The 14,188-nt window shown below is 41.5% G+C and overlaps 1 protein-coding gene across 4 annotated transcripts; it reads right to left on the reverse strand.

Moving 5' to 3' along the window:
- Positions 1 to 833: 833 nt before the first annotated feature.
- On the reverse strand, positions 834 to 13,147 carry Skp1 (S-phase kinase associated protein 1). Of its 4 annotated transcripts, none has more exons than XM_048437632.3 (7): positions 12,988 to 13,106; positions 10,138 to 10,184; positions 9,324 to 9,420; positions 5,308 to 5,381; positions 3,822 to 3,965; positions 2,557 to 2,697; positions 834 to 1,566 (listed from the first exon to the last, which is right to left on the reverse strand). In XM_048437632.3, the coding sequence occupies exons 3-7, from the start codon at positions 9,418 to 9,420 to the stop codon at positions 1,531 to 1,533; spliced, it is 492 nt and encodes a 163-aa protein (XP_048293589.1). In that variant the 5' UTR covers positions 10,138 to 10,184; positions 12,988 to 13,106; the 3' UTR covers positions 834 to 1,530. The 4 variants fall into 4 exon arrangements, with proteins under 4 accessions (XP_048293589.1, XP_087766781.1, XP_048293588.1 ...); XM_087910655.1 differs by lacking the exon at positions 10,138 to 10,184 and adding an exon at positions 11,638 to 11,713 and having other exon boundaries at positions 12,988 to 13,099; XM_048437631.3 differs by lacking the exon at positions 10,138 to 10,184 and having other exon boundaries at positions 12,988 to 13,147.
- Positions 13,148 to 14,188: the final 1,041 nt, after the last annotated feature.

Below are 14,188 nucleotides of genomic sequence, written 5' to 3' on the forward strand. Positions count from 1 at the left end.
AGAAGTGGCTCAGAGGTTAAGAGCACTGACTGCTCTTCCAGAGGTCCTGAGCAACCACATGGTGGCTCACAGCCATCTATAATGAGATCTGGTGCCCTCTTCTGGCATGCAAGCATATATGGAAGGAATGTTGTATACATAATAAATAAATCTTTAAAAAAAAACAAATGAGAAGATAGCTCAGATGCAGAGCACGTAGCATGCACAAGGTCCTAGATTCAAAAAAGGTTGTACAAAAAAAGCACAAAGCTTTCTACTATAAAAGGGAAGCTAGAAATAATGGTTGAACAGTTATGTCTTAGGAATTAAGCAATGCATAAAGGGGGGGGCACAAACCAACAAGATGGCTCAGTAAATAAAGGTGTCTCCTACCTAGTGTGACAACTTGAGCCACACAGGTGGCAGGAGAGACTCTCAAAGTCATCCTCTGACCAACACAAGTGTGCCACGGTGCATACACCAAGCATGCATGTACACACATAAAATTAAAATGTCATTAAAATATTTTAATGTAAAAAGAAAAAAAAACTAAGCATTGGTTTCAAGTAATCGCATAAATGTTAATAGCCTCCAGTGAAAGACAAACCACCTAAGATTCTCTTCAACTAAAAATAACTAAACTTAGTTCACTCAAGTGAAGACACATTTACATTCACAAAAGCCAACTGTTTACTACCTATTGCATTACTTTTTATTGAAAAGCATCTTGCACTTCAGGATGTCTGTTTTCTGAGTTTTACCATACACTTTAATGCTAAAGATTAAATTACTTTTTACATGCAAGTAGTGCCTTTCCCCATGTAGAAACAATGATAAAAAGATGACATACCACATGAAGTAAGTGTCATTTTTAATCGAAAAGCTAACAAATGTCTAGTTACAGCGCCTTGAAAAGCTAACAAATGTCGAGGTACAACCCCCTCCCAAACCAAAATGGGTAGTAAACTAAATCTCTAGGCAACATATTCAAAGCTGAGATTAAAAATTAAAGGGAGGCGGATAAGACAAAAGAAGTCCTCAGATCCAATTAAGAGAGCCCAGCTGTATACAAGCTTACCAGCAGCAAAGAGGCTGGAACACATCTTAACAACCCCACTTGCAACATTGACTTCAAGTTCCTTTGTTCCAGTTTCCAGCTCATGAAGAAAGATCATGCTTTATTAATTCTATTTCAGAATACTTCTCATAAGATGTTTTATTTACAATGCCAACTTTTAAAGGCTCACTGAAGTTAACTGGACAATGAAGTAGGCAGAAATCACTTTACAGAAAGAGGGAAAGCCCAAAATGCCACTTTCCACAGAGAACCCAAAGTTCAGTTTTATTCAGAATACTGAAAAAAACAAAAAAGAACTTCTGCTCCTAGAAGAAACTCAGCCATAGGTCAGATCTGTACTGGAACTACATTACACATGCAAGTGAGGATGAGACTGCGTTTGTCTACTGTTCTATTATTAACAATTATAAACAGAGCAGTGCAACTAGCATTCGGAACAACCCTTCTAGTGTTACAGTGTCAGGCACAGCACTTCACTTCTCTTCACACCACTGGTTCTCTTTGCGTACCTAGAAGAGACAGACAAGGAAGTACCTTGAGTGGTTTTCTGAGATAGCTAAGCACTGCTTATACTGTACCATCAGTAGTCTGTGATGTGAGAAGGGCAGGTGGGAAGCTGGGAAAATACCAGGCTAATTAAGAGTAGACTTGATGATTCCCACTGTCACACAGCAAATACAAGTAGGAGCTCTAGTCCCATTCTAAGCTGGCAAGCAAACTAAACTCATCCACTCTTGTATTATCAGGCTCCACTTTCTAAAGCCAACATTTATAGCCTGTACAAATGTTCTAGGTAAAAAAAAAAAAAAATTATCATCTCGTAATGAAGAACCCCAAAATCCATTTTTCTTGAGATGGCTCAGCAGTTAAGAGCACTTGACTGCTTTTCCAGAGATCCTGACTTTAATCCCCAACACCCACATGGTGGCTCACAACCATCTGCAATGGGATTAGATTCCTTCTTCTGGTCTGTATGAAGACAGAGCACTCATATACATAAAATACACAAATAAATAAATCGTTAAAGAGGCTGGACATGACTCAGAGGTTAAGAATGCTGTTTTCATTTAGTTCCTGCCCACAACCACCTGTAACTAACTCCAGGGGATCCAATGCCCTCTTCTGGCCACACATGAATAAAAAAGTGTCTTCAAAAGAACAGTATCCTCTAAGTACTCAGATTCACAGACAGACCAGAAGTAGTAAGAAGAAGAGGTACACATTATCCCCCTGTATCAAGACTTTCGTTGTTGTTACTGGGTTTTGTTTTCTCAGCCTTGGATGTCCTGAAACTCAACTCACAGCCTGTCTCAGCCTTCCAAATGCTGAGGTCAAAGGCATGTGCCTTCACACCTGGTTGCTATCAAGGCGTTTAAAAAGGCATCCTAGGTAAGTGCACCAATAAGCTATAGCCCTAGTCCAAGACTTCATGATAGGCATCCTTTTTTCCTTTTATGTTACTGAGGTTCAGTGTCCTTTGAAAATGTTATCAAAAATACCTGGGCCTCTTCCTCTTCAGTAAAGTCATTTTTGATATTGAAGGTTTTACGAATCTCCTCAGGAGTTTTCCCCTTAATCATATTGGCCACAGTCTTGCATGTGACATCAAGCAAACCTTTGATGTCTAAGTAGTTTGCAGCCTGTAAATGACAGATGGATTTTAGTCATGTGCACTGAACGTTTGCGTGATTAACAATCTACAGAGTTTAAAATGATACATCTTTTAATGAACTCTATGAAATTCTCTGCCTTTTAATATCAATTACTTTTAATTAACTTCATCTTTCACTAACTTTTCTCTTATACACTGCTTTACATTTATCCCAGATTTTAATAGTTTTATCTCAATTCAGTTAAGAATACTAATTAAAATATTTTCTTTAGCTTATAAATAACTAGGAAATTACTGAATTTTCAAATATTTATAATTTTTTTTCCAGATTTTATTTTGGGACAAGGTCTCACTATATATCCCTGAATGTCCTAAAACTTGCTATGTAGACCAGACTGACCTCAAACTCAGAGCTCAATCTGTCTCTACCTTCTGTATCCTGTCTGGGATTAAAGGTATGCACCACCATACCCAGCTTTAGACATTTTTATGTTTCTATCAGTGAGGTCAGTTAAGATACTTTGTATAACTTGAATACTTTTAAATCTGAGATTTTTATGGTCCACAACTTGGTCTATCTTGACCAGAATTTATATGGCTGTTATTAAATGTAACAGCCTACATGCCAATTAAGACAAGTTGTTCAACAGTGTTTCTGAACTGGTTTTCTGTCCACTTGTCATAATTACTGAGAAACAATAACAGAATTTCTATGACTGCACAACTGTGTCTTGACCTTTGTGTTTTACTTTTTTCACTTTTTGAAGATCTGCTCCTAGATAGGTGTTTATAACTATATACTCTTAACGAATCAATCCTCTTATCATTATGAAACAGCCCTCTTTAGCTCCAAAATATAACCATTCTAGCTTTCTTCTGAATTGTGTTAGCATACTCTTTTTCATCTTTAATTCTAATTGTGTCTATTTACTTAAAGTGAGTTTGACACAGCAAAAGAGTTTTACTTATCTGACCTGACATTTCTACCTCTCAAAAGTGCTTGGACCACTTAAATTTAATGTAACTACTAATATGTAACACTGCATGAGTCCAGAGACTATCCACAATTGAGGATCAGTGCACCTAGCAAATTCAACCCTTAAGGGGTAAAGGCTCTGCAACAGAATTACCTTATTATATACAGTAACATACCAGAATAAGTTCAAAAAGTGTTCCTTGGTCAACTTTCAGGAATTCTTGGTCCCAAACAGGAATATCATCTGTCCGTTTTTCTTTGTTCTCATCATCCTCAGGAGGAGGAGGGTCATCCTTGTGATGGGTGCACCACTGAATGACCTACAACAACAAATTCTTCTGACATTCTGTTACAAGACTTTCAGTTTAATGCTGGGAGCATCAATCCTGCACAGGGATAAGAACTAGCTAAAGGTTGATCTAACAAAAAGTTAAAGTCAACTTTTAAAAACAAAGTTTGCTTATTGCAAACACACACACACACAGGAAAGTTAGACAACTGAGCCTTTACTTCCACCACGTGGATTCACAGACCAAACTCAGACCATCAAGCTTGGCAGGAAGAGGCATCACCCACTAAGTTATCTTGCTGGCCCTAAACTTGTTAGTTGCTGCCAATAACCTTGTATTCCTGATCCTCCCACAACCCGCCCCCAAAGGCTAGGATTATAGGCACAGCCACCACATCCTCTAACAGTCAAGCTCGAAAGATAAAAATGAAGCTTAAATAATCTTTTTAACTTGAAAGATCTTATTAGATGTAACCAAATCATTCATAGCATTACACCTGATTTTGTTAAAAACAAACAAAAAACTGGTTAGAAGGACCATGTGTTTTGAGGCACACTTATAATCTAATAAACAGTTGGGGGAAAAAAAAAGGCAGGAGGAGTGTGAGTTCCAAGCCAGCCTGAGATAGCAAAGCTTGTCTCAAAAACATAAAACAATAAACTCCCCACAAACCAAGAGGCTGGAGAGATGACTCCAAGATTAAGAGAATTTGCTATTCTTACAGGAGACCTAAGTTCAGTACCCAGCACTCAATGGGCAGCTCACAACTGCCTGTATTTTCTGTCTTCTGACCTCTGCAGACAATTGAATGCAGATGTTACACTTAACAAAACACTCGTACGCATATATAAATAAAAATCAGGCTGGAGAGAGCACTCAGTAGTTAAGAGCACCTTGCTGCTGCTATTCCACAGGACATGGGCTCAATTCCCAGCACTCACACAATAACCCACAACCACCTGTAACTCCAGTTCCAGGAGATTTGATGCCCTCTTCTGGCCTCCTCAGGCACCAGGCACACACAGGAAGGCACGACACCTATATACATATAATATACATATATAAAATAAAATGCAGGGCTGGGGAGACAGTTCCGCCCTAAGAGTGCTTGCTGAAGCTGGGCACATGCCTTAATCCCAGCACTCGGGAGGCAGAGGCAAGTGGAGCTCTGTGAGTTTGAGGCCAACCTGGTCTATAAAAGCTAGTTCCAGGACTGGCTCCATAGCTACTGAGAAACCATATTTTGAAAAAAAAAAAGCAAAATAAAACTTACCTGTGCTGGGTGTGTAGCTCAGTATCAGAACATATTTGAGACCCTAAATTCAATAGCCAACACCAAAACAAGAAAAACAAAAACAAAATAACCACTTACCTTTTTTAGAATTGCTGCATTAACATTTGGTAAAGGAACAGGATCATCATCTCCCTCATCATCCATTCCCAAATCTAAGAAAACCAGGAAGAGAGAAGCCATTATTTCCCAACTCCATAACAACATACTTAGTTAGGACTTCTAGTGTGATAAAACACCAAAAGCAAGTTGGAGAGAATTTATTTCATCTTACATTTCTAGGTAATAGCCCGTCAAAAAGCAGGCAAGAACCTCGAGGCAGGAACTGAACCAGAAGCCACTGGCTTGATCCTCTACCTTGCTCAGCCAGCTTTTGTTTTTTTTTTTTTCTTTCCTTTTTTATTTTTTTCAAGATGGAGTTTCCCTGTGTCCTGGAACTTGCTCTATACACCAGGCTGGCTTGAACTCAACAGAAATCCACCTGCCTCTGCCTCCAAAGTGCTGGTTCAGCCAGCTTTTTTTTTTTTTTAACAACTCAGAACCACCACCTAGGGGTGAGACAAATCCACAATGGGATGTGCCCACCACAACAATCATTAATCAAGAACAGCCCCCCAACACACACACTCTCTCTCACAGGTCAATCTGGTGGAAGCATTTCCTCAATTTTACTTCAGCTTGTGCCAAGTAGACCTAAAACTATCTAGTATGGATGGGCATGGGGCACATACCTCTCAGTGATTTAATGTAGTATGAATAACTAAGGAACAATCTGGAAAAGCTGAATCCTATTCTCTCTCTTTTTTTTAAAATATGATCCAATTTTTTTATTTGCTTGTTTCTTATATATGGAGTACTTTTTGGGGATATCCTTGGCCTGAGAGTCTTTGCCATAGTACTTAGCCACTACACAATTGCAATAAACAATGTTATAGGGTTTCTCCTCTCCATCAATTTACACAACAGTCTCTAACTCCAGTTCAAGAAGAATCTGATGTTCTCTCCTGGCCTCTGTAGCGACTGCATGCACAGGGTGTATATAAATACAAACAAAACACTTAGGTCAACCCGTAGGTACTCCAAATCTAGATGAGAACCAAAATAGACACTGCACTTGAGCACAAGGCACTCAACTAAGGTCCTTTATAACAAGTTTCAATGGAGTGGTAAAGAGCAGATCATCTCTCTCCCAGTAACGTCAATACTTGTTTTTCACCCCTTCCTGCCTTAGCGTAAACAAAGATATAAACAAAAAGCCTCAAGTTCATATATAAAACTCCCCTCCAACAAACACTGTTAAGAGAATCTACACGGTAAAATTTTTCTTTATGTAACAGATATTGATAATGCAGACAACATAAAATATTACCTTTATTTAAATACAAAGCTATTTAGAAGAAGGCTTAAGTAATAATAATGCTTCTCTAGTATTTAGCAATGTTTTTTTTTAAGACCTTATATGAAAATAGCAAAATACATTCCTTTAAGCTATTTACTTTCAGGGACTTCTGACAGGTACCTGTCAGATAATGGTATCTGATACCATTATCTTGGACAAATAAGTCAATCCAAACGTAAGTGTATCAAGATTTTCACTTCTAATTACCCTGAGTTTAAGAGTTTTGTTTTGTTCTTAAGTCACATGGAACTAACCAGAAACACTGTATATACAAAACAAAATCATAAGAAGCCAAATCCAAAGAATTCCAGACCTCAAGAGGCGAGAATTCTATAAGCTGCAGTGCAGGTACTTCATATGAAACCATGCCGCTTTGAGCCCACAAATACAGAGGAAAAGACTCCTTTAACTACTGTTATCTATCAGTGTACTTACTTCGGAGAGCAGAGCTGGTCTGTACAAGTTTTTAGACAACTAATGCTCTTAAAATTGGCAAATGCTTCTCTGAAGCAGGATGGGACAGAAGAGCACATCAAACAACCGCTAAGATGAAATGAAGTAAATACTTCCATTGCCAAAACAAATATTCAGGAAGCAAGTTTGCTGTCAGTTATTCACCTACCTTTATAAGACACCTGAATCACTTTCTCTTTATTGTGACCATTCCATATTCCCTCAATCAGCAGGTAACTTGATAAACCATGACTACAGGACAGGGTTTACACACTTAATAGAAAGGATCATGCCCGGTGGTGGTGGTGGTGGCAGCGCACGCCTTTTATCCCAGTACTCGGGAGGCAGAAGCAGGTGGATCTCAGTGAGTTCGAGGCCAGCCTGGTCTACAGAGCAAGTTCCAGGACAGCTAGGACTCTTACACAGAGAAACCCTGTTTTGAAAAAATGAAAAAAAGATCTACAATGTTTGTTACCAGAACATTGGATTTCGGGTGCCACATGACATGTACCAATTACCAAAGATAATGTGTTCACTGTTTTAATTTTAAAAAGTCACTCACAAAGAAGACATTCCCCGTGCAATCAGCATTATGAGTTCTCTACCTCCGGTAAACTTGTCTAATTATGCACAAAGCCTTGGGTTCAGGCCCCTGTACTGTAAGGAGAATAAAAACCCCCTACCTCTATTAGTTATACAACCCAGCAAGCATTCCAGTCATCTAGAAATGTTTCCTCTTCCCTTGACGGAATCTCCCAACACAATTCTAGTTCAAAGTCATTTTTATCTCTAATCCTCTCACATTCATTTACATCTTCACCAGTTATGGTATTACAATCCTATCCCATCTAGACAAACAGCTACTAAAAATTATAATTTGGCTGGGTAGTGGTGGCTCATACCTTTAATCTCAGCACTTGGGAGACAGAGTCAGGCAGATCTGTGAGTTCGAGGCCAGTCTAGTCTACAAAGCAAGTTCCAGGATAGCCAGAGATGTTACATAGAAAAACCCTGTCTCAAAAAACAGAAACAAACAAAAAACTGGATTTTTGTTGTTGTTGTTTTATGTGGATGGGTGTTTGTCTGCATATGTTTGTACACCACTTGCATATCTGGTGTCTAGAGGTCAGAGAGGGTGCTAGATGGCCTGGGATAGCAGTTTCAGGTAGTTTGAGGTCAGCCTGGTCTACAAAGTAGTTCCAGGATAGTCAGGACTGTTACACAGAGAAGCCTTGTCTGGGGGAGGGAGGAGAGGATACGGACGGACGACGATGGGATGTCTAGGTTTGTTTGTATATGTAATCTCAACATTCTTTGTGTATTACAGAAACGAGAGACCCAGCCTCAAAAGAGAGTGAAGAGATGGCTTAGTGGTCAAGAGTATGTACTGCAGGGGCTGGAGAGATGGCTCAGAGGTTAAGAGCACTGACTGCTCTTCCAGAGATCCTGAGTTAAATTCCCAGCAACCACATGGCTCACAGCCATCTATAATGAGATCTGGCGCCCTCTTCTGGTAAATAAATAAATCTTTAAAAAAAAAAAAGAGTATGTACTGCAGCAGACCCAGTTCAGTTGCTGGTACCATACTGGGCAGCTCACAAGCACCCATTAACTCCAGCTCCAGCAGAATTCAATGCCTCTGGCACTTGCAAGCATGTGCATATATCTAAACACACACACAATTCACAATAAAACCTTAAAAAAACAATATAGCCAGGTAGAATAGTGTACACCTTTAATTTCAGCACATGGGAAGCAAAGACAGGTATATATCCCTGAATTCAAGGCCAACCTGGTCTACAGGGAGTTCTAGGACAAGTCAGGGTTATACAGACCCTCTCTTAAGACAAAAAGCAAAAACACAACAAATCCCAACAAGGTGGAGTAGTGGAGGTGAAAGAAAACTGACTCCTGAAATACATTATCTGGCATAACATGGCATGCCTACACACACAATAATTTTTTTTGTGTTTGTGGGTCTCTTAGCTGGCCTGAAACTCAGATATCCCCCTGCCTCTGCTAAGTGCTGGAATTAAAAGGTGTGAGCCACCATGCCTAGTAATCTTAAAAAAGAAAAAAAAAACACTTTATGGTTTTATTATTCATACAATTCAGACAGGAAACTACCCTTCTCACTCTCAAGCTTGTAATAGACTGGCTCAAGTAAACCTAATACTTGGAGGTTACATGCCACCATCCTAAGTTACATGCCCCCCCACTTCACATCAAGATTTCATAAAGTTACCTTCCAGCATGGTCTTGATAGTCACAGATTGTTTGGCAATTTCTACATCAACTTCAAATATCTCTCCATCAGAACTCTGCAACTTTATCGAAGGCATCTAAAGAAGGTACATTGAATAATTATTTATTAATTCTACAATATTGTTTCATCAACTAGTCTGTCAGGAAGCTCTAACTTAAGAGCTATTGTACAGTTCTAAGTTCTTCACAAACAAAACAAAACAAAAAACTCCCAAGTACAGCTCCTTTAAACATCAGCCTTAAAGATCCACTTAAAGTCAGTACTGAATTTACAACTGGTATTAAAAGCTATGTCTATTCGCCATTTACTTTAGAATATGTGTGGGTGTGCATATACCTCAGCATATTCTCAGGTCAGAGAACTTGCAGGAGGTAGTTCGCTCTTTCCCGTCTGTGGATTCCAGGGATCAAGCTGAGGTCATCAGGCTTGGCAGCTGAGCCATTTGCCAACCCCTCACAATTTTGAAGATATATGCTTTCCATGTTCCTCCTGTATGCTCCCCACTGAGTAATCACTCAATATGAAAAATTAACTGCCACAGCAACCGCCTTTGGACTGAGTGACGTCAGTCCAAAATAAACAAAGCTATCAAATAAAAGTAAATTTCTTACAGTGAAACCCTACCAGTGAAAAACAACTACTCCAAAGAGTAGAATAGGGTATGCACACTTAGATAAACAAACGGAAGAGAACACACAAGAAAATAAAAGACATATATAAGCAGATGTCAATACAATCCCTAAAGCCCACAAGGAGCTTAAATTTAGAAGAGTCCTTTTTAATTTTTCCTTACCTACTTACTGTTCAGGTGTCCAAGTTTGAGATACTCTGACTAAATCCCTACAATAAAAAAATCTGTTTCAAAAATGCATTTTAAGGACTTAGAAAAAAAATGCATTTTAAGTCAAGTGTGGTGGCTCATGCCTTTAATTTCTAAGTCAAGAGGCAGAGGCAGGTAGACAGATCTCTGTGAGTACAAAGCAAGTCAGGTCTAAATGTAGCCAGGGCTACACAGAAAGACTTTGTCTCAAAAAAACAAAGCAAAAACAACAAAATGGATTTAAGTCATGGGAGCACATGCCTATAAACTCAGTACTTAAAAAGCAGGGTACAGAGTCAAGTTCAAGTCCAGTCTGGGCTAGATGAGAACGAACCTGTCTCAAAAAAGTTAAAAGCGCTTGCCTTTAATCTCAGCACTAGGAAGAAAGAGACAGGAGGGTCTCTGAGTTCAAGGACAGACAGGGTTAGAGAAACCAGACCCATAATACCCAAGTTTTGGAAGGCTGAGGCCAGGGGATCATAAATTCAAGAGCTGCTGTGGTTACACACGAAGTTCAAGCCCGCCTGCGGGAACTCAGTAAGGGCCTGCTTCAAAATAAAATACCAAAGAGGCGGGGATTACAGCTCAGTAGTGTAACAACCACCCAACACTGTCTTCTCCACCTGGCCAAAAGATGAGCCAGTGCATATAAGCACATATCATAATCCCAGCCTTTAGGCAAGGAGGAGGATCAGGAGTTCTAAGCCATCTTCTTGACACATAGGAAGAAGTATGAGGCTAGCGTGGGTTTCATGAGACCCTGTCTCAAAAACTGAACTCAACAGCCAAAAACTCAAAAAAAACTCATTAACTCAGATAAAATATGAGCCATTAGGAAAAATATAATTTCATATATAAAAAATTAAGCAAACTAAAACATGACTTGAATTTGATTGAGGGAAAGCCAAAAACAAAAACTAAAACTAAAAGCTCAAAGCCTGTAACTTCTTATCTTCAGATCTCTCCCTCAAATTCAAGACCAATTTAAACTCACAAGCAGCTCTTTTTTTTTTTTTGGTTGTTTTTTTTGAGACAGGGTTCTTCTGTCCTAAACTCCCACCTGTTTCTGCCTCCAATACAGAGACTAAGGTGTGCATCACACCTAACTCACAGGCAACTCTTTAAGGTCTGTGACTTTGAGGTAAACACAATTCTTGTGTTACTACTATCTACTAACTCAAGGTACTGCTGAAGCTTTCTGATCTGGGCTGTATTAAGAAACAATGTGAATTTTCACAAAATATAGGGTTTGGCATATAAAATAAATTATTGCACCCCTTTTAGAGTCAAACACTTAAGACTCTAATCTCTTAAAATATTCATTCAGCTTTCAGGACACTTGTCCCCATCCCTCAAGCAAGCAAGCTGGGGGTGGGGTGGGGGCGCTAAATCACATTCTCCAATCATCCACTGAAATACCCAGCTCTCACTCATCCATGGTTGGAGAGAATCAGATTTCACTTTTCAACTCACAAACATGTCTGCTTCTCCATGGTACTCAGTGCTTGCCAATAATGCAGAACAGAGAAGCCCAGAGCAGCAGACCTCCCTAAGATAAGGCAACAGTAAAGTTAACAATAAAGGGAGACTAGTTTTTAATAGCAAAACATCATGCTCTTTCCTAGTACCGAGCACTGGCATGCACACTCCAGAACAAGTCTACGCAGTTGACAGAATTACTTTAAAAGTAACATCATTCCATATTTCCTTGAAATAATCCACAATAAATAAAGATGTGCTTAGTCATAGTCGAATTCAGGTATTAGGTTGCTTGCACGGGAGTCAGGATCTTATTAAATGACAGGGAGGCAATCGGTTAATCTGTAATTCAATGCACTCTGTAATCCTAGACTTAACTTTCGGTGTTGTGTTGGAATTAAGTGCAAAATTTTTAAGTAATAATGTATGAGACTTCGATTTGACATGCTTTCAAAAAAAAAAAACCTTCAGTACTTTGAGCTCCTGGACTTCGAAATTAAGCCACCTAGAAAATTCTACTACACCTAAACTTTAAACAAAAACAAACCTGTTTTAAGTGACTCGAAATTCTGATGCTAGTCTGCAGGATGAAAGGGACTGACTGCATTGTTCTATGGCACAGACACATTCTACTGTGACATTCTGAAGAAAAACAACAAGTCCCCAACACGAACCAGCGGACTCCATTAAAAGGGAACCAAAGGGCAGATGTCTGGCTAGCCCTTAAAAAACCCTGGCACCTCCTGTTTTAGGGTCACACACCTCAGACGACGGGGTCGGCTAGGACAGGAGTGAGTTCAGAGACGGCAGGACGCGACAAAGCAAAGCAAAGAAATAGCCTGTCTGTACCTGCAGCTTCCGCGGTACAACAGGCAAGACCCACAGCGAGCTAGTAGCGCCAGATACGGGCGGAAGAGAGGGAGCCCCAAATCGAGCAGACTAGCAACGACCCCCACCACCTGGGGTGGCCAGAAATACCCCCCCAGCCCCGCCGCCACCCGCCCTGGAGCGCGGGGCAGCAAGCCTGCCGCTGAGGCAGGCCCGGGCCGAAGCCTGGGCCTTGCAGCCAGCCATGTTCGGGTCCGACCGACGCCACCCTCAGAGGAGCAGGCTCCTCACAGGGCTCGGCTAGCACTTCTCGGGCGAGCGCCGAGAGGCCGCGCGGCCCTGCCCCGGTCGACTCGCGCTCTCGGCGGTCCGGGGTCGGCAACGGGCCCCATAGAGCCTCAGGCTACGCCAGGCCGAGGCGCCGCCTTCTCGTGCAGGCCACAGTCACCTCGGGGCTCCAACCACGCCCGCCCTTCAAGAACCACGTCCCGGTCCGGCTCGCGGGCGGCTACTCACGGTGCTCGGTCTCAAGACCGCGGACCCGAGGCTGCCGGTCGGTGACCAGAGATGATGTACAATGAGGACAAGGCCACTCCAGCAACGCCGCGCGGCGTCGGCCTTTATAGGAGCGGGAAGCGGGCGCCGAGGACCCCGGACTCGTGACGTCACACAGCCGGCCGGGCTGGCCGTGGAGATCGCCTGACGGCAGGCGGTGGGCGGCGCGGCAGACCCTGAACGCCGCCGAGGTCTACGGAAGGGATGCTGAGGGGCTTCGGGCGGAGGGGTGGCAAGGCGGGAGAGCGCTTTCACCTTCCTCCGCTGCCCTCAAGAGCGCCATGCTCTCCTTCACTGCGGACGCCGGCACCGACTGGGAAACCAACGCGACCCGAAGGGTCTTTCAGGCACGGGCTGTCTTAAACTGCGTGAAAGACCCCAGTCCTGAAAAGCCTGGAAACAACAAACCGCAAAACCGGTTGTGGGGGTGGTGGTGGTGTGTGTTCCACTTAGAGGGTTTCACCTGAGCCTGACCGTCGTTTCCCTCCTAATAAACCAAAGAAGCGAGCTTGTGTTTGCCCAAGGGATTCGGGACTTGAACTTTACACCACTGATGTTGAATTTTTAAAGAAATCTTATGGCATGTTGAGACAAGGTGTCACTTCAGGCCTAAGATCTTGGGAGGGATACTCCTGACTTAGTACACCCTGTTTGTTTGATTTTAAAAGTTTTATTTTCTTTGTTTTTTTTGTTTTGTTTTGTTTTGTTTTTTTATCTTTTAAGACAGGGTCCCGTGTAGCACAGGGTTGCCACAAGTTGTCTATGTAGACCAGATTGGTCTAAACCTCCTGCTCTGGGATTACAGGTCTGATAACTCATTCTGTTTTGTTTTGAAATCGGTCTCACTATGTAGACCAGACTGGGTTTGAACTTAAAGAAATCTGCCAGCCTCCAGAATGACCTCGTTGGATATTTTTAACCTTTATTTCCTACCCTCGACCTCTGAAGAGACTTCCAGACTCTAAATAGCCATTATTGCAGTGAAGCTCCAAGAGAAAACATCGACATAGCAGTGAGGGTACATCCTTTGGGTAACCAGGCACTCGACCCAGCAGAGAACCAGGACAGCCAAGCCCAGCTCGAACGGACTGTGCTGTCCGGGCAGCTCAGATATGGCTGTGATAAGGTCGCTAGGATGAAACAGCTTTGAAGTAAAGGCAGA

Source organism: Myodes glareolus, chromosome 9, assembly GCF_982192425.1.
Source record: "Myodes glareolus chromosome 9, mMyoGla1.1, whole genome shotgun sequence".
Taxonomy (NCBI): Eukaryota; Metazoa; Chordata; class Mammalia; order Rodentia; family Cricetidae; genus Myodes; species Myodes glareolus.

What these genes read in the sequence shown, in the direction of transcription:
- Skp1 (XM_087910655.1), bottom strand. An exon ending in TATCAAGACCATGCTGGAAG is followed by an intron (nt 5,382 to 9,323) that starts GTAACTTTATGA and finishes TGGTTTTCTTAG; the next exon opens with ATTTGGGAATGGATGATGAG. An exon ending in ATGCAGCAATTCTAAAAAAG is followed by an intron (nt 3,966 to 5,307) that starts GTAAGTGGTTAT and finishes TTGTTGTTGTAG; the next exon opens with GTCATTCAGTGGTGCACCCA.